This window comes from Ursus arctos, unplaced genomic scaffold, assembly GCF_023065955.2.
Source record: "Ursus arctos isolate Adak ecotype North America unplaced genomic scaffold, UrsArc2.0 scaffold_28, whole genome shotgun sequence".
NCBI lineage: Eukaryota > Metazoa > Chordata > Mammalia > Carnivora > Ursidae > Ursus > Ursus arctos.
The window spans coordinates 20105500-20127800 of NW_026622963.1; the positions used below are offsets into that span (position 1 = coordinate 20105500).

Consider the following 22301-nt stretch of genomic DNA (forward strand, 5'->3'; position numbering starts at 1 on the left):
GTATATAAACATTCCATTTGCTCTCTTTTTAAACAGAAGGTGGAAGCTAACCTAGAGTCTTGCATTCTTTAAAATACTGTGTTAACTTTTTAACTCAATTTCCTATTAGGTACCATTTGAGGCTATAGCCTATGATTTCAACTATAATTATAAGGAAGCCTGAATGAAAGTAGGGAATGAAATTTTGATTTTCATACCTTGGAATAAGGAAGTAGGATCACAGTGGCTTAGTGGTGATGGGATGAGAGCCAAGAGTGGTTTTTTTGTTTTTGTTTTTGCAGAAGAAAGGTCTTTTATTCAATGGGGGAACAACTGTTGAGTGCTTATGGTGCGTGGTGCTAGAAATGCAGAGGTGACACAGTCCATTTCCTCAGGGAGCTCATGAGCAGAATGGGACAGAAGCAGATATGTAGACAATCAGTTATGAAAAAGTAAGTTCAGTGCCAAATTAGTGGCATGTTCCAGGTGATCTCAGAGCCTGAGGAGAGACTGCCTAGCCCCATCTAGGAAAGTGTCCAGGGGGGCTTCACTTAAGAAGTAGCCTTTGAAATGAATTGTACACAGTAAGTAGAAATTCATTGGGTGAATAAGAATAGGGAACAGAGTTTCTGGAAGAGATAACAGACAGGGCTCTTTCTCAGAGTGCTGCAGTAATGTAAATTCAAGGCTCAATAATTCCTAGTAGTGTTTTGTTTTGTTTTGTTTTGTTTTGTTTTGTTTTGTTTTGTTTGAGAGAGCGTGAGCATGGGGAGGGGCAGAAGGAAAGGGAGTGAGAATCTTAAGCCCTGACTTGGGGCTCAGTCTCACAACCCTGAGATCATGAGTTGAGCCGAAATCAAGAGTCAGATGCTTAACCAACTGAACCACCGAGGTGCCCGAGGAATTTTTTTTTTTTTTCAATTCTGATCTAAGAACCAGAATAAGGTGTTTACAAATCTTGAGGCTTAACTGTAATTTATTAATATTTAGATAATTACTTAATCTTTTCTGTGCTAAGTTAAAGCTGTGTGTTGTTGCATCTTTTCTAGTCTAATGTTTGCTCATCGTCCACGATCATGGAGGGAAATGCCCATCAGATTCGCTGATTTTGGAGTTCTTCATAGGAATGAATTGTCGGGAACTTTAAGTGGCTTGACTCGAGTTAGGCGCTTCCAGCAGGATGATGCCCACATCTTCTGCACAGTAGAGCAGGTAAACAGTAATATAAGGTGAAGCATGGTTGACACAAATTCAGTGTGTTGCCTCGGACACACCTCTTAGTTTCAGAGTCGCTATAGAATAAGATGTCTGTTCGCATGTCTGAGGTCTCCTTCAGCTCTAATATTTTTGATCCTCTAATTTGGTAATAGATAGTAATTTCTTATCATGAAATCTATTATCTTTTCCTATCAAGTTTCTTCCGGTTTTATTAACTTAAATACATTAAGTGGAATATTTTAAAGGATTTGGTAGAATTTTGGCTTTTCTGTTTGTTTTTCACTATTGCCTAGAAGTGAGAGTTTACTTTTTCAGGTTTTCATGTCAGTTCAAATAAAATTGCCATGAAAGAGTCCACTATCAAATGATTTGACCTAATTGACATTAATAGAACACTTCAACCAATAACAGCAGAGTATCCATTCTTTGAAAGTACACACAGAACATTTACCAAAATAGACAATATTCTGGGACTAAAGGAATTCTCAATAAATTTCATACAATTCATACAAAATATGTTCTCTCATTCAATTCATATAAAATATGTTCTCTGGCTACAGTGGAATACAAGTTGAAATCAGTAACAGAAAGCTTATCTGGAAAATCCCCAAATATTTGGAAAGTAAATAACATACTTCTAAATAATCCATGGATCAAAGAAGAAATCAAAGGGGGAAATCAGAAAATATGATATATTAAATGAAATGAAAGGAAATACAACACATCAAAATTCATGGGATGTCATTAAAATGGTACGTAGAGGGACATTTGTAGCTCTAAATGCCTATATCAGAAAAGAAGAATGGTTTCAAATCAGTAACCTCAGCTTCCACTTACTAGACTAGAAATAAATACCAAATTACATCAGAAGTAAGCATAAGAAAGAAAATAACAGCAGAAATCAATGAAATAGAAGAAAAGAAAAACAATACAAACGTTCAGTAAAAACCAGTCTGGTTCTCTGAGATGATCAATAAAATATAAACTTTTAGTCAGACTGATCAGAAAAAAGAGAAGATACAAATTAAAAATACTAGAAATGAGAGACATGACATTACTTCAGATTCTATAAACGGTAAAAGAATAGTAAGGCATTATTATAAACAATTTTATGCCAGTAAATTTGGCAACTGTAAAATTTGGCAAGGTAAAATGGACAAATTCTTTGAAAAACAAACTACCAAACTCTGCTCAAGAAGAAATAGATAACCTGAGTACCCCTTGTCTATTAAACAAATTTAATTGGTAGTGAACAGCCTTTGCACAGAGAAAACTCTAAGCCATGATGGAATCCCTGGTGAATTCTACCAAGCACTGAAAGGAAAAATAATACCAATTCTTCATATCTTCACCAGGCATTAACAAGAACCTCCCACACACTTCACAGTGTCAGTGGAGACCATCTGGGCCTCGACTTCCACCCTCATCTGGCAGTAACAAGGTGCCTCTCCCAGTCCCTGTTTGCTTGCTGTCAGAGGAGGTCTAGTGGAGAGATAGGATTTTACTACCACCCCACAGTGATGAGGCCATGCATTCAATGTGGTCAGTAATGGCCATGTGAGGAACAATAACGAGATACTCCTACCTCTCCCTGCCAACATGTTATCAGAGGAAACCTAATGGGGAGCCAGAAATACCACCGTCACCATCAATAATGAGGGGTTCCTGCTTCTTTCATGGGTTCCCAGTGGGAAACCTAGGCCATCTATTCCCACTTTGCAGTAACCAGGAAGTACTTCACCCTCCCTGTTAGAGCAGAGTCTATGGGAGCCAGCTAAAACAGAGGTTTAAATAAAATTAAAGGTCTTATAACATACTACCCAAATTTTAAATTTTATAAATCAAAAGTCACTCATGCCAAGATTTAGGAAAACCTCAACTTAATGAAAAAGGACAATCTACACTAATGTGGAGATGACAAGACTATTAGCATTATCTGACTAAGATATTAAAGAAGCCATTTTAAGAATGTTTTATCAAGTGATTACGAATACACTTGAAAAGAAATGAAAAAATAGCCTTAACAAAGAAATAGAAAATCTCAGGAAAGAAATAAAAGAGGGGTGCCTGAGTGGCTCAGTTGGTTAAGCAGCCAACTCTTGGTTTTGGCTCAGGTCATGATCTCAGGATCCTGGGATCGAGCCCCTCATTGAGCTCCATGCTGTGTGTGTAGCCTGCTTGAGGATTCCTTCCCTCTGTCCCTTACCCTGCTCTCTTTCTCTCTCTCAAATAAATAAATCTTTTTTAAAAAAATAAAAGATATACAGAAGAACCAAATGGAAATCTTAGAACTGAAAAATACAACAACTGAAATAAAATAGTGGATGGATTCATGAGTAGAATGGAAGGGACCAAGAAAAGAATCAGTGAACTTGAAGGCAACAACAGAAATGACCCAGTCTGAACAACAAGGAGAGAAGAGACTGAAAGAGAAATGAACACAACTTCAGAGACCAGTGGGACTAAAACAAAATGTCTAATATTTATGTCACCAGAGTTCTGGAAGAAGAGGGAATTAAGGGTGGAGGTGAAAAGTACTCAAAGACAAATGGCTGAAAACTTGCCAAATTTGACAAAAGACATAAGCCTACAGATTGAAGAAGCTGAGAAAACTCTAAAAAGGATAAGCCCAAAGAAATCCATACCAAGTTATGGCGTAGCCAAACTTCTGAAGACTAATGACAAAGAAAAATTTTGAAAGCAGTGAGAAAGAAATCAACATTAAGATTTTTTCCCCACAAGAGCAGATTTCTCATCAAAAGCCATGGATGTCAGAAGGAAGTGAACAATACTTTTCAAATGCTGAAAGAACTGTCAATCCAGAATTCTATATCCATATCCTTCAGGGATGAAGGGGAAATCAAGACGTTAAGCCTACCTTAAAATAAGGGCTACCAGAGGTTCTCTGAACAGAATGGAAGTGATAAAAGAAAGTCTTGGAACATGAAGAAGGAAGAAAGAAAAATTATTAAAGTAAAATATAATTTCCTTTTCCTTTTGAGTTTTCCGAATTATGCTTGATGGTTAAAGCAAAAATTATAACACTGTCTGATATGGTTCTGAGCATATGTAAGAGGAAATGTGTAAGAAAATTATACTATAAATGGAGTAAAGGAGGTAAGGTTTCTATATTTGAACTGGCAAAATGATGACATCAGTAGGCTGTTATGTAATACCTAAAGAAACCACTAAAAAAAAAAAAAAGATACACAGATATATGCTTAAAAATAGATAAAACGGAATTCTAAAAAATATGAAATTAAGCCAAGGAGAGGTGAGAAAAAGAAAACAGAAATGAGGGGCGCCTGGGTGGCTCAGTCGTTAAGCGTCTGCCTTCAGCTCAGGGTGTGATCTCAGAGTCCTGGGATCAAGCCCCACATCAGGCTCCTCCGCTGGGAGCCTGCATCTTCCTCTCCCACTCCCCCTGCCTGTGTTCCCTCTCTCTCTCTGTCAAATAAATAAATAAAATCTTTAAAAAGAAAAGAAAAGAAAACAGAAATGAATAATAAGACAGTACAAGAAGGAAACAATAAAAACAACAAAAAAGACAAACTTGAATCTTAACATATTATATTAAATGTAGCTTGTTAAAATAGTCTATTAAAATTGAAATATATCAAAATGTATGGGGCACTGCAGAAGTAGGGCTAAAAAGTAAACGGATAGCACTAAATGTATATATTATAGAAGAAGAAAAGTCTTAAATCAATATCTAGGCTCCCACCTCAAGACCTAGAAAAAAAGAAGGGTAAAATAAACCCGAAATGATAAGAAGGAAGGAAGCAATAAAGACCAGAGCGGAAATCAATGAAATTAAAGACAGAAAAAAATGGAAAAAGTTAATGAGACAAAAAACTGGTTCTTTGAAAAGATTAAGAAATTGATAAGAAAAAAGTTGGAAAGACAGAAATTACCAATATTAGGAATCAATAGGGGATATCACTAAAGACCTTGAAGACATCAAAAATATAATAAATGAATATAATAAACAGCTGTACATAAATTAGTTTGATAACTTAGTTGAAATGTACTAATTCCTTGAAAAGCACAAACTACCATAAATCACCTGATAGGAAATAGATCATTTGAAAATCCCCATCACTGTTAAGGAAGTTGAATTTGTAATTCAAAAACTCCCCAAAAAGAAATATCCAGGCTCAGATTTTTTTCACTGAAGCACTGAAGCATCTATTGAACATTTAAAGAAGAATTAGTACCAATTCTATACACTCTGTTCTGAAATAGAAGAGATTACTTCCTAGTTCATTTTATGAAGCTAGTATTAACCGATACTAAAACCAGACAGAACTACAGACCAGTATCCCACATGGATACAGATGCAAAAGTCCTTAAGATAATATTGGCAAATAGAATTCAACAATATATTAAAACTATTACACATCATTAGCAATTTATTGAGCCTTCAGGGATGTGAGGCTGATTCACTGTCAGGAAATCTGTCAACGTCATCCACCATATGACAGGCCCATTCGTGGGAATGTAAAACGGTACAGTCACTTTCAAATACATTTGGGCAGTTTCTTTTTTTTTCTTTTATATAATAATATATTTTTTATTATGTTAGTCACCATACAGTACATCCCTGGTTTTTGATGTAAAGTTCCATGATTCATTAGTTGCGTATAACACCCAGTGCACCATGCAATACGTGCCCTCCTTACTACCCATCACCGGTCTATCCCATTCCCCCACCCGCCTCCCCTCTGAAGTCCTCAGTTTGTTTCTCAGAGTCCATAGTCTCTCATGCTTCACTCCCCCTTCTGATTACCCCCCTTTCTTTATCCCTTTCTTCTCCTACCGATCTTCCTAGTTCTTATGTTCCATAGATGAGAGAAACCATATGATAATTGTCTTTCTCTGCTTGACTTACTTCACTTAGCATTATCTCCTCCAGTGCCGTCCATGTTGCAGCAAATGTTGAGAACTCGTTCTTTCTGACAGCTGAGTAATATTCCATTGTATATATGGACCACATCTTCTTTTTTTTTTTTTTTAAAGATTTTATTTATTTATTTAACACAGATAGAGACAGCCAGTGAGAGAGGGAACACAAGCAGGGGGAGTGGGAGAGGAAGAAGCAGGCTCATAGCAGAGGAGCCCGATGCGGGGCTCGATCCCATAACGCTGGGATCACGCCCTGAGCCGAAGGCAGACGCTTAACCGCTGTGCCACCCAGGCGCCCCTGGACCACAACTTCTTAATCCAGTCATCTGTTGAAGGGCGTCTCAGCTCCTTCCACGATTTAGCTATTGTGGACAATGCTGCTATGAACACTGGGGTGCATATGGCATTTGGGCAGTTTCTTAAAAAGTTAAACACACACCTACCATACAACCCAGCCATCTTACTCCTTTTTTTTTGTAAGAGAAAAAGAAAGCACGTATTCATACAAAGAGTTGAAAAAAAATATTCATTGCAGCTTTATTTGAAATAGCCAAAATACAGAAACAACCCTAATGCCCAGTAATAGGTAGATGTAAAAAAGTAACTGTGGTACATCCGTTCGATGGAAAACTACTCCGCAATAAGAAGGAATGATTTACTGACACATATAACATGGGGTTTTCTCAAAAATAATTATGCTGAGTGAAAAAAGCCAGCCAAAAATAGAGCATGTGCTGCATGATTCCACAGATAAAAATTCTGAAAAAGTCAAACTGATCCCTAATGACAGAATGCAGATCCTTGCCTGTTCCCCCACCCCTTCCTAAAGGGCTCTAGTTTTGTTGGCCCTATTCTGTTTGCATTTAAACGTGCCCTCCTTTCTCCCCACCCTCACAGCCCCTAGCTCTGATCTCGCTGCACTCTTTGGGGCCTCACTTATGTTCTAGGCTCAGCTGCCAGTCTCACCTGCATCTCAGCTCTCCTTCCTGAGCTCCAGATTTTAACCTCATAGGGCCTGGTAGACCTGTCTATTTCTGCCCCCCACACCACTGCCTCTGCCTTCCCTGTTCACTTTCTCACGGGACGCACCCACATCCTCTGTGCTGTCCAGGCCAGGAGTCCAGGTGCCCATTACTCTTTACTCCTCATGCCCAGTTAATCACAAGCCCTATTGATAGCTCTCCCTAAATGTATTATCCATTCCTGAATAATTTTGTTCATTCCTGAGTTTCCAGGATCCAGCACAAATTCCAGCTACTTCTCTCTGGTTCAAACCACCATCACCTCACTCCTAAACGACCCTACCAGCTTCCCTATGGGCCTGGCTTCTAGATTTGCCAATCCATTTCCCATACTTGAAAGGAACAGATTGGATTGTGTTAGTCTCTTGCTGAAGAACCCTTCATTGGTTTCCCATTGCTCTCAGAATAAAAAGTGCAAACATTACGCTGGCTTTGACTTAATTTTCTCTGGCCCCTGCCTGATCACCTACCACCCTTCTGTGCCAAAACAGTGTCATTGACTATATAGAAAAACATGCTTTATTTCTTAATTTAATTTGGTGTTAACTCTTTAGACTATTTTGTTTGCTCTCATTTCAGATTGAAGAAGAAATAAATGGCTGTTTGCAGTTTTTGCAATCTGTTTACTCAACATTTGGCTTCTCCTTTCAACTAAATTTGTCAACAAGACCTGAAAACTTCCTAGGAGAGGTTGAGCTATGGGATGAAGCTGAAAAGGTAGGAGGAGACAAAGTACACACGTTCATTTCTGTGAGTGTGGAAACCACCCGAGTGACTACACTTACCTTGCGTGAGGAGAATGCCACGCTTTGCAATAGAATTGTTTAAACTGGAAGTTATGGGATAAATGCACAGATTGTAGAATATGGCTGTCCAGTTTTCTTTGTAACTGTGATAATAACAATATGTTTGTTTCGAATAGTTTAAAGTTTATATCAGGCTTTTATTTATACTCTTTCAATGCCAGTCACTAATAACCAATTTCCTAAGTTTTTAAAGGAATCATCTGATTTGCAGACAGTCTTGCTGTGTGTGCGGCTTATTTTAAACTTGCCTATTGAGCCTCGTTAGTGCAACTCATAGATGTAGACACACGCACACCCGATACTTGAATCCCCTCCACAGTCAACACCGAAACTCACAGGTCGCATCTCAGCTTTGAAAAAATCAAGATTAAGGAGCTCATCATACTGCTCTTTTTTTTTCTTTTCTTACTAAACATGAAAAGAATACAGTACATCTCCTGTGTCAGTTTTTATTTGAAATGAGAATGGTATTATGGTCAGACACCCCAAGAATGCCTAAACCCTGACCTGCCTGTTGGCCCACCTCTTCATGGAATATCACGGAGGCTGATCACACAGATGATTAAGGAATTAAGAATCAGAGGAACACTGTATTGATAGTGTTACAGTTAGTTTTCTGTTAGGTACTGAGGCAGGCAAAGACTGGGTAGCAGCAGTTTAGGCTTGAGATCTAATTAGGGTCTTCTCCTCCCCACTGTCACATGCCCATCCTAAATGCACCTTCTTCCATATCTGTTGTGAGGAGGAAGAAAGTCAAATTAGACAGTCTGCCCCTGCCTAGCCACATGGAAGTAGGAAGAGAGAAAGAGGGCACAAAGCTTGACTCTGGAACACCTTTTGCTTAGTTTCAAAGGTTAGCTCCATGACTGAATTATAGAAGAATCATTAAGGTCTGAAATGGCGATGATGATGATGATGATGGTGATAACACCTACTTGATAAGGTTGTGGTGGGCTTCAATGGAATAATTTACGTGAGGAATTTGTCATAGTGCCAGGCACATGTAAGTGTTCAGAAAATGTTAGGTGTTGGTATTATTAATAGTAATAGTAGTATTACCATTGTCATTACTCCATACATGCAGTACAGGGGGCTAAAAAGTGGGTGGACCAGGTATGCGCCTGGCACGGGGAGAATGGACTGGGGTGTTCCACCATATTTTTGGCCTCTTTTAGCTCACTGATTGTTCCCTTAGGAGGTGGGAATCCTTCCCCTCTGGGGGAATTTCTCCCTTGATGTCTACCCTTGATCTGGGAATCAGTGAGATGAATATATATTTTTTTGTCTTCAGATGTCTCTGAAATGGTTTGAAAGAGACATTTGTTAAATCAGCTCCAAGGCCACATTGTTCCTGGATCATCAGTTCACTGTTACCTTATTTCTTATCTCAGATTGTGTGTAGTTATGGAACCCAGCAGAACGCATTGGAGAGCTATGCAGTATAACCATCAGATGACAGCTTGTCCAAATAACCAAAATGTCAGGAGCAAAAAATACCCTAGATTTGAATGATGTGAGTTCTATTTTCTATTAAGTTTCATCACGAAATCTGTGACCTAAAGAAAATCCACTTTTTCTTGTGAAATTTAAAATCCAAAAGAAGTAGTTTAATGTTCTATCCAATTTTTAAATTTAACCTGAGCTCAGCAATAGGGTTCCCACTCAGATAAATATGAAGGGAGTCTGGGCTCCTGCTTCAGCAGACCTGATCTGGCCTCTGCCCCTGGAACCTATGTAAATCCGCCAGCTCCTTGGAGCTGGAATAACTCCACGCCAAATCTCTCCTGTATCCCACTTTTCCAGCATTCCTCTGAGTCATTAAGATCCCTAAGAACATTCCAAGCCCACACCCACACAATTCCAAGCAAATTGATATGTTTAGAGCCCAGCGTGTACCACAGCGTAGACCCACAGTGGTATTGGGAGCCAGAGACCATGTTTACCTGGGAAAGAAAGGTAGCCAGCCAGCAGGAGAGAAAAGGAGATCCTAATTTCTCCTCTACCAGGGTACAGCCAGTGTCCATAGATATGAATTACAATGGTTCAGTCTCCCCTCAGACATACACTTCCTCTCATACCTTGCATAAACTGAAAGTGTTCTTAGCCTTGGCTGTTCCCATCAGGCTGTCTGATTACTGTGTCCTCAGAGGCCCAGTGAGGATCAGTGCCCTCTACTTTATGCTTTCCCCCAAAACCTGGCCTTTCTTTGGCTTTTTAATTCCTTGGGAACCCCATAAATTCTCCCCATTACTTAGTTGCCTCCTGCAGCAGGGCCTCATTTTCTCTGGGAATATATTCCAGTATCTCTTCCCCATGCAGAAAGAGAGTAAGGCAGAGGCTAGCCTCCCAGCCTGTCAAATGAATCTGTGGTGGTGGCCTTCTCCAGTCCTAGGTAGAACGCAAGCTGCTTTAGTAGGATCAGGCCCATGAGGGAGCCTCCTGTGATCTCAGCCAAGCCCAGCACCTGACGCACTCTAACTGAGATCCCGGAAAATCCTGCCAGGACCCCAAGAGTCAGCTTACTTGATGACTCTGGCTTTGGACTCCAGGCACCACCACTGCTCTGACTTCCATGTGAGCAGTTTACTCCCAAATATCAACTCCCTCATGGGCACCGATATACTGAGGTGTGACAGGGCTTTGGATGCTGGTTTGGCGGTATTCCGGCCAGGCACTTAGGAAGGCCCAGGTGCTTCCCAAGGAAGCTATATCCATAGGAAATAGCCAGAAGACTCAAAGACACTTTTATTAATACTTATACCCAATCACCATCAGTTCTGAGGGTTTTCACTACAGTCTAAAGTCAAGGAATTTATGTGGCTTAGGCTGAAGATCAAGATGGGCCTCCTGCTCCCACCCACTATAAATCATAAAGGACGCCTCTCCCCAGCTACCTGTACAGAAGTATAGAAAAGCAAGAGACAGTGGCAAGGCACTTCCCCTTGGCCTTCTTATGCACCTAAACACAGAGTGAATAAAGGGAAAAGATCAAAGTTTTCATGCCTTTTAATGAGTGGAGGCCTCATCTACAAAGAGCTGGGAAGTGTGTAGGCAGAGGGGGCTTGCACTGGCTTCCCTAAACACTTCCTGGAATTCACTTCAACAACTTAGCACATTGCCTTTTAATTTTTCCAGTTACAATGTGCATGAGAGCAAGAACCATCTTCATCATCTTTATGTAGCCCCTGCTCAGTAATTTATTGGATATAAAACATGCCCAATAAATATATGTTAAGCTGAAATAGAATATAATTAAGATTTGTAATAACTTACTTTTTTGAGCTATGTGGCAAAAAATAGAGAGTACAATAACATGTAAGTTTTTTTTTTTTAAGATTTTATTTATTTATTCAACAGAGATAGAGACAGCCAGCGAGAGAGGGAACACAAGCAGGGGGAGTGGGAGATGAAGAAGCAGGTTCATAGCAGAGGAGCCTGATGTGGGGCTCGATCCCATAACGCCGGGATCACGCCCTGAGCCGAAGGCAGACGCTTAACCGCTGTGCCACCCAGGCGCCCCTATAACATATAAGTTTTAAATGTTCTCTTCTTTAAAAAAAAATAGCAACTACAGAACAGCTTGGTGGAATTTGGGAAACCATGGAAAATGAACCCAGGAGATGGAGCATTTTATGGCCCTAAAGTAAGTAGACCGTATGCCTCAAAAAGAGTAAAATTTAAAGGAAAAATAAAAGCTGTCTTTAAGCAAACATCATTTAATTTACAGATTGATATAAAAATCAAGGATGCTATTGGCAGATATCATCAATGTGCTACAATTCAGCTGGACTTCCAACTACCTATCAGATTTAATCTTACATATGTCAGGTGAGTAATTGAATATGATAAATAATATAGTATTAATATGCCAATCATTTGTCATTTGAACATTAGCAATACAAAAATAAACATCAATACATAGACTAGTAAATGTCTAGTTCTATATGTGCAATATGCTTATGTATTTTTAATTTTTTTTCCAAGTTTTTATTTAAATTCCAGTTAGTTCACATACAGCGTAATATCAGTTTCAGGTGTACAATATAGTGACTCAACACTTCCATAAAACACCTGGTGCTCATCACAAGTACACTCCTTAATCCCCATCACCTACTTCACCTATCCCTCCAGCCCCTCCCTTCTGGTAACCATCAGTTTGTTCTCTATGGTTAAGAGTCTGTTTCTTGGTTTGTCTCTCTTTGTTCCCTCCCACACACACTTTGCTTGTTTGTTTTGTTTCTTAAATTCCACATATGGCCAAATTCCACATATGAGTGAATTCCACATATGAGGGTCTCTCTCTGACTTATTTCGCTTAGCATAATACTCTCTATCTCCATCCATGTTGTTGCAAATGGCAAGATTTCATTCTTTATGGATGAGTAATATTCCATTGTGTATGTGCGCATATATATATATATATATATATATATATATATATATATCACTTCTGTTTTTTTAAAGATTTTTATTTATTTGAGAGAGAGAGAGAGAGAGAGAGCACAAGCAGGGGGAGGGGCAGAGGGAGAAGCAGAATTCCCCATGGAGCAGGAAGCCAGACATGGGGCTTGATCCAAGGACCCCAGGATCATGACCTGAGCTGAAGGCAGACACTTAACCAACTGAACTACCCAGGCGCCTCTGTACCACTTCTTTATCCATTCATTGATCGATGGACACTTGGGCTGTTTCCATAGTTTGGCTAATGTAGATAATGTTGCTGTAAACATCAGGGTGCATGTACCCCCTTTGAATTAGTATTTTTGTATTCTTTGGGTAAATACCTAGTAATGCAATTTCTGGATCATAGGGTAGTTCTATGTTTAAATTTTGAGGAACCCCCATACTACTTTTCACAGCAGTTGCACCAGTTTGCATTCCCACCAACAGTGTAAGAGGGTTCCTCTTTCTCCATATACTCGCCAACATCTGTTTCTTGTGTTGTTGATTTAGCCATTCTGACAGGTGTGGGGTAGTTTTGATTTGCATTTGATTTCATTGTAGTTTTGATTTGTATTTCCTTGATAGTGAGTGATGTTGAGAATCTTTTCATGTGTCTGTTGGCCATCTGGATGCCTTCTTTGGAAAAATGTCTTTTCATGTCTTCCGCCCAATTTTTAATTGGATTACTTGTTTTTGTATGTGTGTTGATTTGTATAAGTTCTTTATATATTTTGGAGACTAACCCTTTATTAGATATGTCATTTGCAAATATCTTCTCCCATTCAGTAGGTTGCCTTTTAGTTTTGTTTCCTTCACTGTGCAGAAGCTTTTTATTTTGATTTAGTCCAATAGTTTATTTTTGCTTTTGTTTCCCTTGCCTCAGAAGACATATCTAGAAAGAAGTTGCTATGGCCATTGTCAAAGAAATTATTGCCTGTGTTCTCTTCTAGGATTTTTCGGTTTTAGGTCTCACATTTAGGTCTTTAATCCATTTTGAATATATTTTTGTATATGGTGTAGGAAAGTGGTCCAGTTTCATTTTTTTACATATAGCTGTCCAGTTTTCCCAACGCCGTTTGTTGAAGGGAGTATCTTTTTCCCATTGGATATTGTTTCCTGCTTTGTTGAAGATTAATTGACCATATAATTGTAGGTTCATTTCAGGATTTTCAGTTCTTTTCAATTGATCTGTGTCTGTTTTTGTGCCAATACCATACCGTTTTGATTGCTACAGCTTTGTGATATAACATGAAGTCCGGAATTGTTGTGCCTCTACCTTTGTTTTTCTTTTTCAAGATTGCTTTGGCTATTTGGGGTCTTCTGTGGTGCCATAAAATTTTAGGATTGTTTGTTCTAGCTCTAAAAAATGCTGTTGGTATTTTGATAGGGATTGCATTAAATGTGCAGATTGCTTTGGGTAGCACAGACATTTTAACAATATTTTTTCTTTCAATCCATGAGCATGAATTGTCTTTCCATTTCTTTGTGTTGTCTTCAGTTTCTTTCATCAGTGTTTTATAGTTTTCAAAGTACAGGTCTTTCACCTCTTTGGTTAGGTTCATTCTTAGGTATCTTATTGTTTTTGGTGCAGTTGTAAATGGGATTGATTCCTTAATTTCTTTTTCTGCTGTTTCATTATTGGTGTATAGAAATGCAACAGATTTCTGTACATTGATCTTATACCCTGTGACTTTGCTGAATTCATGTATTAGTTCTGGCAGTTTTTTGGTGGAGTCTTTGGGTTTCTACATAGAGTATCATGTCATCTGCAAATAGCAAAAGTTTTACTTCTTCCTTGCCAATTTGTATGCCTTTTATTTCTTTTTGTTGTCTGATTGCTATGGCTAGGACTTCCAGTACTATGTTGAATAAAAGTGGTGAGAGTGGACATCCCTATCTTGTTCCTGACTATAGAGGAAAAGCTCTCAGTTTTTCCCCATTGAGGATGATATTAGCTGTGGGTTTTTCATATATGGCATTTATGATGTTTCCTCTAAACCTACTTTTTGAGTGTTTTTATCATGAATGGGTGTTGTACTTTGTAAAATGCTTTTTCTGTATCTATTAAAATGATCATATAGTTCATATCCTTTTTTTTTTTATTAATGCGAAGTATCATGCTGATTTGTGAATATTGAACCACTGTTGCAACTCAGGAATAAATCCCACTTGATCATGGTGAATGTTTTTTTTAATGTATTGTTGGATTCAGTTTGCTAATATTTTGGTAAGGATTTTTGCATCTATGTGCACCAGAGATATTACCTTTAGTTCTCTCTCTCTTTCTCTCTCTTTTGTAGTGTCTTTTGTTATCAGACTTATGCTGACCTCATGGAATGAATTTGGAATGTTTCCTTCCTTTTATATTTTTTTGGAATAGTTTGAGAAGAATAGGTATTAACTCTTCTTTAATGTTTGGTAGAATTTGCCTGTGAAGCCATCTAGTACTGGACTTTCATTTGTTGGGAGTTTTGCATTACTGATGCCATTTCTTTGCTGGTTATTAGTCTGTTCAAGTTTTCTATTTCTTCCTGTTTCAGTTTTGGAAATTTATATGTTTCTAGAAATGTATGCATTTCTTCTAGGTTGTCCAATTTGTTGGCATCCAATTTGTTGGCATATAGTTTTTCATAATGTTCTCTTATAAATATGTTGTATTTCTGTGGCGTTTGTTGATATTTCTCCTCTCTCTTTTGTGATTTTATTTATTTGGGTCCTTTCTCTTTTCTTTTTGATAAATCTCACTAGAGGTTTATTAATTTTATTTTTTTCAAAAAATCAGCTCCTGGTTTCATTGATCTGTTCTATAGTTTCTGTATCATTTATTTCTGCTCTAATCTTTATTATTTCCTTCTTCTGGCTTTAGGTTTGATTTGCTGTTCTTTTTTTCCAGCTCCATGAAGTGTAAGGTTAGGTTGTTCATTTGAGATTTTTCTTGCTTCTTGAGGTAGTCCCGTATTGCTATAAACATCCCTCATAGGACCACTTCACTGCATCCCAAAGATTTTGAGTCCTTGTGTTTTCATTTTAATTTGTTTCATGTATTTTTCAATTTCTTCTTTTATTTCCTGGTTGGCCTATTCATTTTTTTAGTAGCATGTTATTCAACTTCCATGTATTTGTGGTCTTTCAAGACTTTTTCTTGTGGCTGAGTTCTGGTTTCACAACATTGTGGTCAGAAAAGTTGCATGGTATAACTCTGATTTTCTTAAATTTCTTGAGGCCTGTTTTGTGGCCTACTATGTGATCTATTCTGGAGAATGTTCCATGTGCATTTGAAAAGAATGTGTATTCTGCTGTTTTAGGATGGAATGTTCTGAATATATCTGTTAAGTCCAGTTGGTACAGTGTGTCATTCAAAGCCATTGTTTCCTTCTCTGTTTAGATGATCCATACATTGATGTAAGTGGGGTGTTAAAGTTCCATAATATTATTATGTTATTAGCAATGAGTTCCTTTATGTTTGTTATTAATTATTTTATATATTTGGGTGCCCCTATGTTGGGTGCATAACTATTTACAATTGTTATATCTTCTTTGTGGATTGTTCCCTTTATGATTATATAGTGTCCTTCTTTGCCTCTTGTTATAGTCTTGTTTTAAAGTCTAGTTTGTCTGATGTAAGTATTGCTACCCTAGCTTTCTTTTAACATCTATTTGCATGATAAATGTTTCTTCATCCTCTTACTTTCAATTTGCAGATATTTTTAGGTCTAAAGTGAGTCTCTTATAGGCAACATTTGATGGTTCTCGGGTTTTTTTTTTTAATCCCTTCTGACACCCTATGTCTTAATTGGAGCATTTAGTCCATTTACATTCAAAGTAATTATTGATAGATATGTATTTATTGCCATTTTATTACTTGTTTTGTGGTTGGTTCTGGAGATTTTCTCTGATCCTTTCTGTCTTTCACGTTTTGCTGATTTTGTTTAGTGATATATTTGGATTTCTTTTTCTTTAGTCTTTGCTTGTTTATTAGTGGTTTTTGATATATGGCTACCATTAGGTTTGTATACAACCTCTTCTGCCTATAGCAGTCTATATTAAGTTGATTGTTGTTTAAGTTTGAACACATTCTTTTCTCCTCTCTACCCCATGTTTTAGGTATAAGTTATGATTTCTATCCTTTTTTTGTGAATTACTTGGCTGATTTTTTACAGAAATATTCATTTTTGCTGCTTTTGTGTTTCCTACTTTATACTGTCACTTTCGGTCTCTTTTTTCCACACAAAGAGGCTCCTTTAATATTTCTTGCTGGACTGGGTTAGTGGTCACAAACTCCTTCAGTTCTTGTTTGTCTCTGAAACTTTTTCTCTCTCCTATTCTGAATGATTATCTTGCTGGACAGAGTATTCTTCATTGCAGATTTTTCCCATTTAGTACTTTCAATATATCATGTCACTATCTTCTGGCTTGCAAAGTTTCTGTTGAAAAATCTCTTGCTAGCCTTATGGGTTTTCCCTGGTGAGTTACTGACTTCTTTTGTCTTGTTCCTTTTAAGATTTTTTCTTTATCACTGTATTTTGCAAATTTAATTACAATATATCTTGATGTGGGCCTGCTTTTGTTGATTTTGATGGGAGTTCTCTGTGCCCTCTGGATCTGGATGCCTGTTTCCTTCCCCAGATTAGGGAAGTTTTCAGCTATGATTTTCTCAGATACATTTTTTGCCCCCTTTTCTCTCTCTTCTGGGACTCCTATAATATGAATGTTGTTACATTTGAGGGAGTCACTGAGATTCCTAAGCCTATTGTTGTTTTGCATAATTCTTCTTTGTATTGTTTGTTCAGCTTCATTACTTTCTATTACTTTATCTCGTAGGTCATTAATTCATTCCTCTAGCTCTTCCAGACTGCTGTTCATTGCGTCAGGTGTTTTCCTAATCTCGTTTATTACATACTTCATCTCTGATTGATTCTTTTTTAATTCTTATCTCTTTGGTAAGGATCTCACTGATGTCTTCCATTCTTTTCTCAATTCCACTGAGTATCATTACGATTGTTACTTTAAATTCTTCTTCAGGCATGTCACTTACATCTATTTCACTTGGATCTCTGGTCCGTGGCTTTATCTTGTTCATTCATTTGAGTTAAGTTCCTCTGTCTTCTCATTTTGTCTATATCTCTGCCTGCTTCTGTGTGTTAGAAAATCCCGTTATGTCTTCTACTCCTGAAAGTAATGGCCTTATGAAGAAGAGGTCATGTAGTGCCCAGGCCTGGCACTTCAGGGAGTGTCTCCAGTGTGTGCTGTGTGCTCTGCTGTTGTATTCTGGCTGCTCTGTCCTTCAAGCTGGTCATCTGGAGAGGCTCTCTTTACCTAATGTGGGCAGTGTTTGTTTGGTCTCTGGGCTGAGTGTGGTGCGTTTTAACTAAGGGTGCCCTGGTCTGCTTGTGAAATGAGATGTGTCACCACCTCCGCTAGAACTGAGGCCCTGTAGAACTCTCTGACTGGGAGATGTGTTGTGTGGAGGGGTTTGTGCTGGTCTTCTGGGGGAAGGGCCCACTGCACTGGACTGAGGTAAGTGTGACTGAGAAGGGCAGTTCCATTGGAGTGCGGGGGTGGGGAGGTGGGAGTTGGTGTGGGCAAGTTAGGCAGCCAGTGTCCACACTGCGCTGCTTCCTGCAGGTGGCTCTGTGTTTATGCTGAAGGCTGGGGGAGGGAAATGATGCTGGTTAGCTCCTTTGTTCCTGGGGAGGCCTGTCCATGAATGCTTCCTCTCAGGGACTCTCTCTAAGAAGATCAAATATTCTCCCCACTCTGTGCCCCAGGTGCTCTTCAGTTTGCTTTTTCCATGCTGTCTTCCTCCAGGTTATTTGTCTGCCTTCTCTCCAGGACTAGGGCAGTGCCCTCCAGGCTCTATCCTAGCCTAGACCTGCTGACTCTAAAACTCCAGGCTTTAAGCCCCACTAGTTGCAAGAACTCAAGAAATTCAGTGCTTCTATTTTCTAAGCCAGTGGCTATGGGGAAACATTCTCCTTGTGTGTTCCCCTATGTGCTCCTCTTTCTCTCTCTCTCACCCTTCAGCACAACCATGGCTCCCTCCACACCACAGCAGCCAGGATCCATTTCTTCCCTAAACCATGTCACTGCACTCTCTACCTTTTTTGATGTGGCTTCTTCTCTCCTTTTCGTTGTGGAGTTTTTTCTGTCCATATTCAGGTTGATTTCTGAGGTATTTAGGATCATTTCATAGTTATCTAGTTATATTTGTGGGATGAGGCAAGCCTAGGGTCCTCTTACTCCACCACCATCTTTCTGTCCCCAGTTCCCAATATACTCATATATTTATATACCTGCTTATAATCTATTTGGGGATCAACGTGAATTTTCTGAGGACATGGTCTAGTGGGGGAGGTAAGATAAGTAAGTGTAAGATTAGAGATATGAACAAAGTACTGTAAAACATGATCCAAACTGCTAACTCCCTGACGTGGTGAAGGGCTGACTTCATAAAGCATGAACATTGGGTCTGTATCTTAAGGACGAGGTATTTGCCAGGGAGAGCAGAGGAAAAAGGCAATTTTGTTACAGCACATCAACAACTTTTTTTTTTTTAATTTCTTAACATACAGTAAAGTTCACATGTGTGTGGTGTGTGTATGTGTGTGTACAGCTCTATGAGTTTTAACACCCATATAGAGTTGTGTGCCACTACGAAATTATGATTCCATCATTTCAGTAAACTCCTGTGCTGCTCCCCTGTCATCATATTCTCCTCCCATCCCTTGCCCTTGGCAGTCACCAACATGTTGTTCGTCACTGTAATTTTGCCTTTTATAGAATGTTATCTATATGGAATGATATAGTATAAGACCATTTGAGACTGGGTTTTTTCATTCAGCTTAATGTCTTAGAGATTCATCCATGCTTTTGCATGTATTGGTAATTAATTCTTTTTACTGCTGATTAGTATGCTGTTATATGGATGCACCACAATTTGTTTTTCCAGTCACTCATATAAAAGTATTTGGTTCATTTCCAGTTTTGGGGGATTATGAATACAGCTGCTATAAACATTAATGTATAGGCCTTTGTGTGAATGTAGGTTTTCATTTCTCTGGTCTATAGGTCTCCTATAGACATAGGAATGGGACATATGGTAAGTGTGTATTTAACTTATAAGAAACTGACACATGTTTTCCAGAGTGGTTGTGCCATTTTGCATTCTCACTAGCAATGTATGAGAATTTTGCAGATATTCTGTATTCTTGCCAGCCCTTGGTGTTCTCAGGATTTGTTTCTTTCTTTTTTTTAAAAGCCCTTCTAATAAGAGGGTAGTAGTATTTCCTCATGGTTTGATTTTGTATTTCTCTAGTGGCTAATGACGTTAGCATCTTTTCATATACTTATTTATCTATCCTCTGTGATTGTCTGTTCAAGTCTTTTGCTCATTTTTAAATTGAGTTGTTTGCTTACTGTTGAGTTTTGAGAGTTCTTTATATATTCAAACCCTTTGAAAGCTATGTGACTTGCAAATAGCTTCTCTTGATCTATAGCTATTGTTTTTTTCCCCATTTTTTAGTGTCTTAACTTTCCTTTCAATCTTGAGTTTTTAATTGCAACGAATTCTAATTTGTAAACTTTTTCTTTTATGGATCATGGCTTTTGACATGATGTCTACAAACACTTTGCCTAAGCACAAGTCATGAAGGTTTTCCTTTACACTTTATCTTAAAAGTGTTCTAATATTAGGTTTTACCTTTGGATCTAAGATCCACTTTGAGCCCGTGTTTGTGTAAGATGTGATGTTTAGGACACAGCTGACTGTTTGCATCTAGATGTCTAATTGTTCTAACACCAGTTTTGTAAAGACTGTTCTTTCTGCACTGACTTGCCTTTGGGCCTTTGTCAAAAATCAATCAGACACATTTGTGTGGTCCTATTTTTAGGTTTTCAATTCTGTTCTGCTGATTCATTGATTATCACTTTATTAATACCATATTGATTTAATTACTGTAGCTTGGTAATGTCTTAAGATTAGATAATGTGGATTTTATATTCTTAACAGAGTTGCTTTGGCTTGTCCAACTCTTTTGCTTTCAGTAGATCTGAAAAAAAAAAAATCAATCCCTGGTGAGAATTTTGATTGGAATTGTATTAAATCTAAAGATTAGGGTAGAAGTGACTTCTTAATTGTATTGAATCTATCAATCTATGAACTTGTTTGATTTCTTTCATCAGTTTTTATAGATTTCAGCATACAAGTTCTATACCTGTCTTAATAGATTTATACCTAAGTATTTCATTTGGGGGGAGCAATTGTAAATGTTGTATTGTATTCTTAATTTTGGCACCTGGGAAATACAGCTGATTTTTTTATTTGATCTTGTTTGCTGAACTTACATATTAGCTCTAGGAGTTTGAGCACTTTTTTTTTTTTTTTTAGAATTCTTGGGATTTTTTTCTATGTAGGCAGTTATGTCATCTGCAAATAGAGACAGTTTAACCCTTCCTTTTTCATTTGTATGCTTTTTATTGCCTTCTCTTGCCTCATGGCACTGGCTAGAACTTTCAGTGCTAGGTTGAATAGAGGAGTGAGGGTGGAAATGCTCACCTTCTCCCCAATCTTAGGAGAAAAGCATATAGTTGTTTCACCTTTATGTATGATGTTAGGTGTAGGTCTTTGTAGGTATTCTTTATCAAATTGAGGGAGTTTCATCTATTCCTAGTTTTCTGAGAATTTTTATCATAAATGAATTTTTTAAAAAGAGTTTGTTTATTTATTTGAGAGAGAGAGTGTGAGAGCACAAGCAGGGGAAGGCTTGGAGGGAGAGGGAGAAGCAGGCTCCCCACTGATCAGGGAACCAGATGTTGGTTTTGATCCCAGGACCCTGGGATCATGACCTGAGCTGAAGGCAGACGCTGAATAGACTGAGCCACTTGGCACCCCCGTAAATGGATTTTGAATTTTGTCAAATTCGCTTTCTGCATTAATTGATGTGATCATGTGGCTCTTCTTTTTCAGCCTGTTCATATGGTGGATTACACTGATTTAGAACATTGAACCAGCTTTGCATTGCTGGAATAAATTCCACTTGCTCATGGTGTATCAATCATTGTTTTTATATATTACTGGATTTGAGCTCCTAATAGTTTCCATGTATGATCATATGGGATATTGGTCTGTGGTTTTCTTTTCTTGTATTATCTTTCACTGGTTTTGTTATCTGATTAAAGCTGGCCTCACAAAATGAATTAGGAAGTGGTCCACTGTCTTCTATTTTCTGGAAGATATTATGTAGAATTAGCTATTTCTTTTTCAAATGTTTGGTAGAATATATCATTAAAACCATTCACTGCTGGAGGTTTACTTTGGGAAGGTTTTTAACTATGAGTTCATTTTCATTGAGATAGATGTTTATGTTACCTATTTCTTTTTGGTTGAATTTTGATAGTTTGTGCTTTTCAAGGAATTGATTCATTTCATTTAAATTGTTGAATTTATATGCAGAGAGTGTTCATAATATTACACATATTATGGTTTTAATTTCTGTGAGACCTGCAGTGATATCTTCTCTTTCATTCATAATTTAGTAATATAGCCATCTTTGTTTTTTTCTTTTTTTTAAATAATATTTATTTTGTTATATTAGTCACCATACAGTACATCCCCAGTTCTTGATGCAATGTTCCATGATTCATTACTTGCAAATAACACCCAGTGCACCATGCAATATGTGCCCTCCTTAATACCCATCACCAGCCTATCCCAATACCCCACACCCCTCCCCTCTGAAGCCCTCAGTTTGTTTCCCAGAGCCCACAGTCTCTCATGGTTCATTCCCCCTTCTGTTTACCCCCCCCTTCATTCTTCCCTTCCTTCTCCTACTCATCTATTTCTTATGTTCCATAAATGAGTGAAACCATATGATAATTGTCTTTCTCTGCTTGACTTATTTCACTTAGCATAATCTCCTCCAGTCCTGTC

General features: G+C 38.0%; 1 protein-coding gene across 1 annotated transcript in view; it reads left to right on the top strand.

The window, feature by feature from the left end:
• TARS3 (threonyl-tRNA synthetase 3) overlaps positions 1–22301 on the top strand; it is a 72218-nt gene that overhangs the window by 34070 nt on the left and 15847 nt on the right. Inside the window, exons 12-15 of the mRNA XM_026510335.4 lie at positions 1029–1191; positions 7704–7841; positions 11496–11573; positions 11658–11758. Of these exons, the coding sequence (XP_026366120.2) occupies positions 1029–1191; positions 7704–7841; positions 11496–11573; positions 11658–11758 (480 nt within the window). The remainder of the gene's footprint in view (positions 1–1028; positions 1192–7703; positions 7842–11495; positions 11574–11657; positions 11759–22301) is intronic.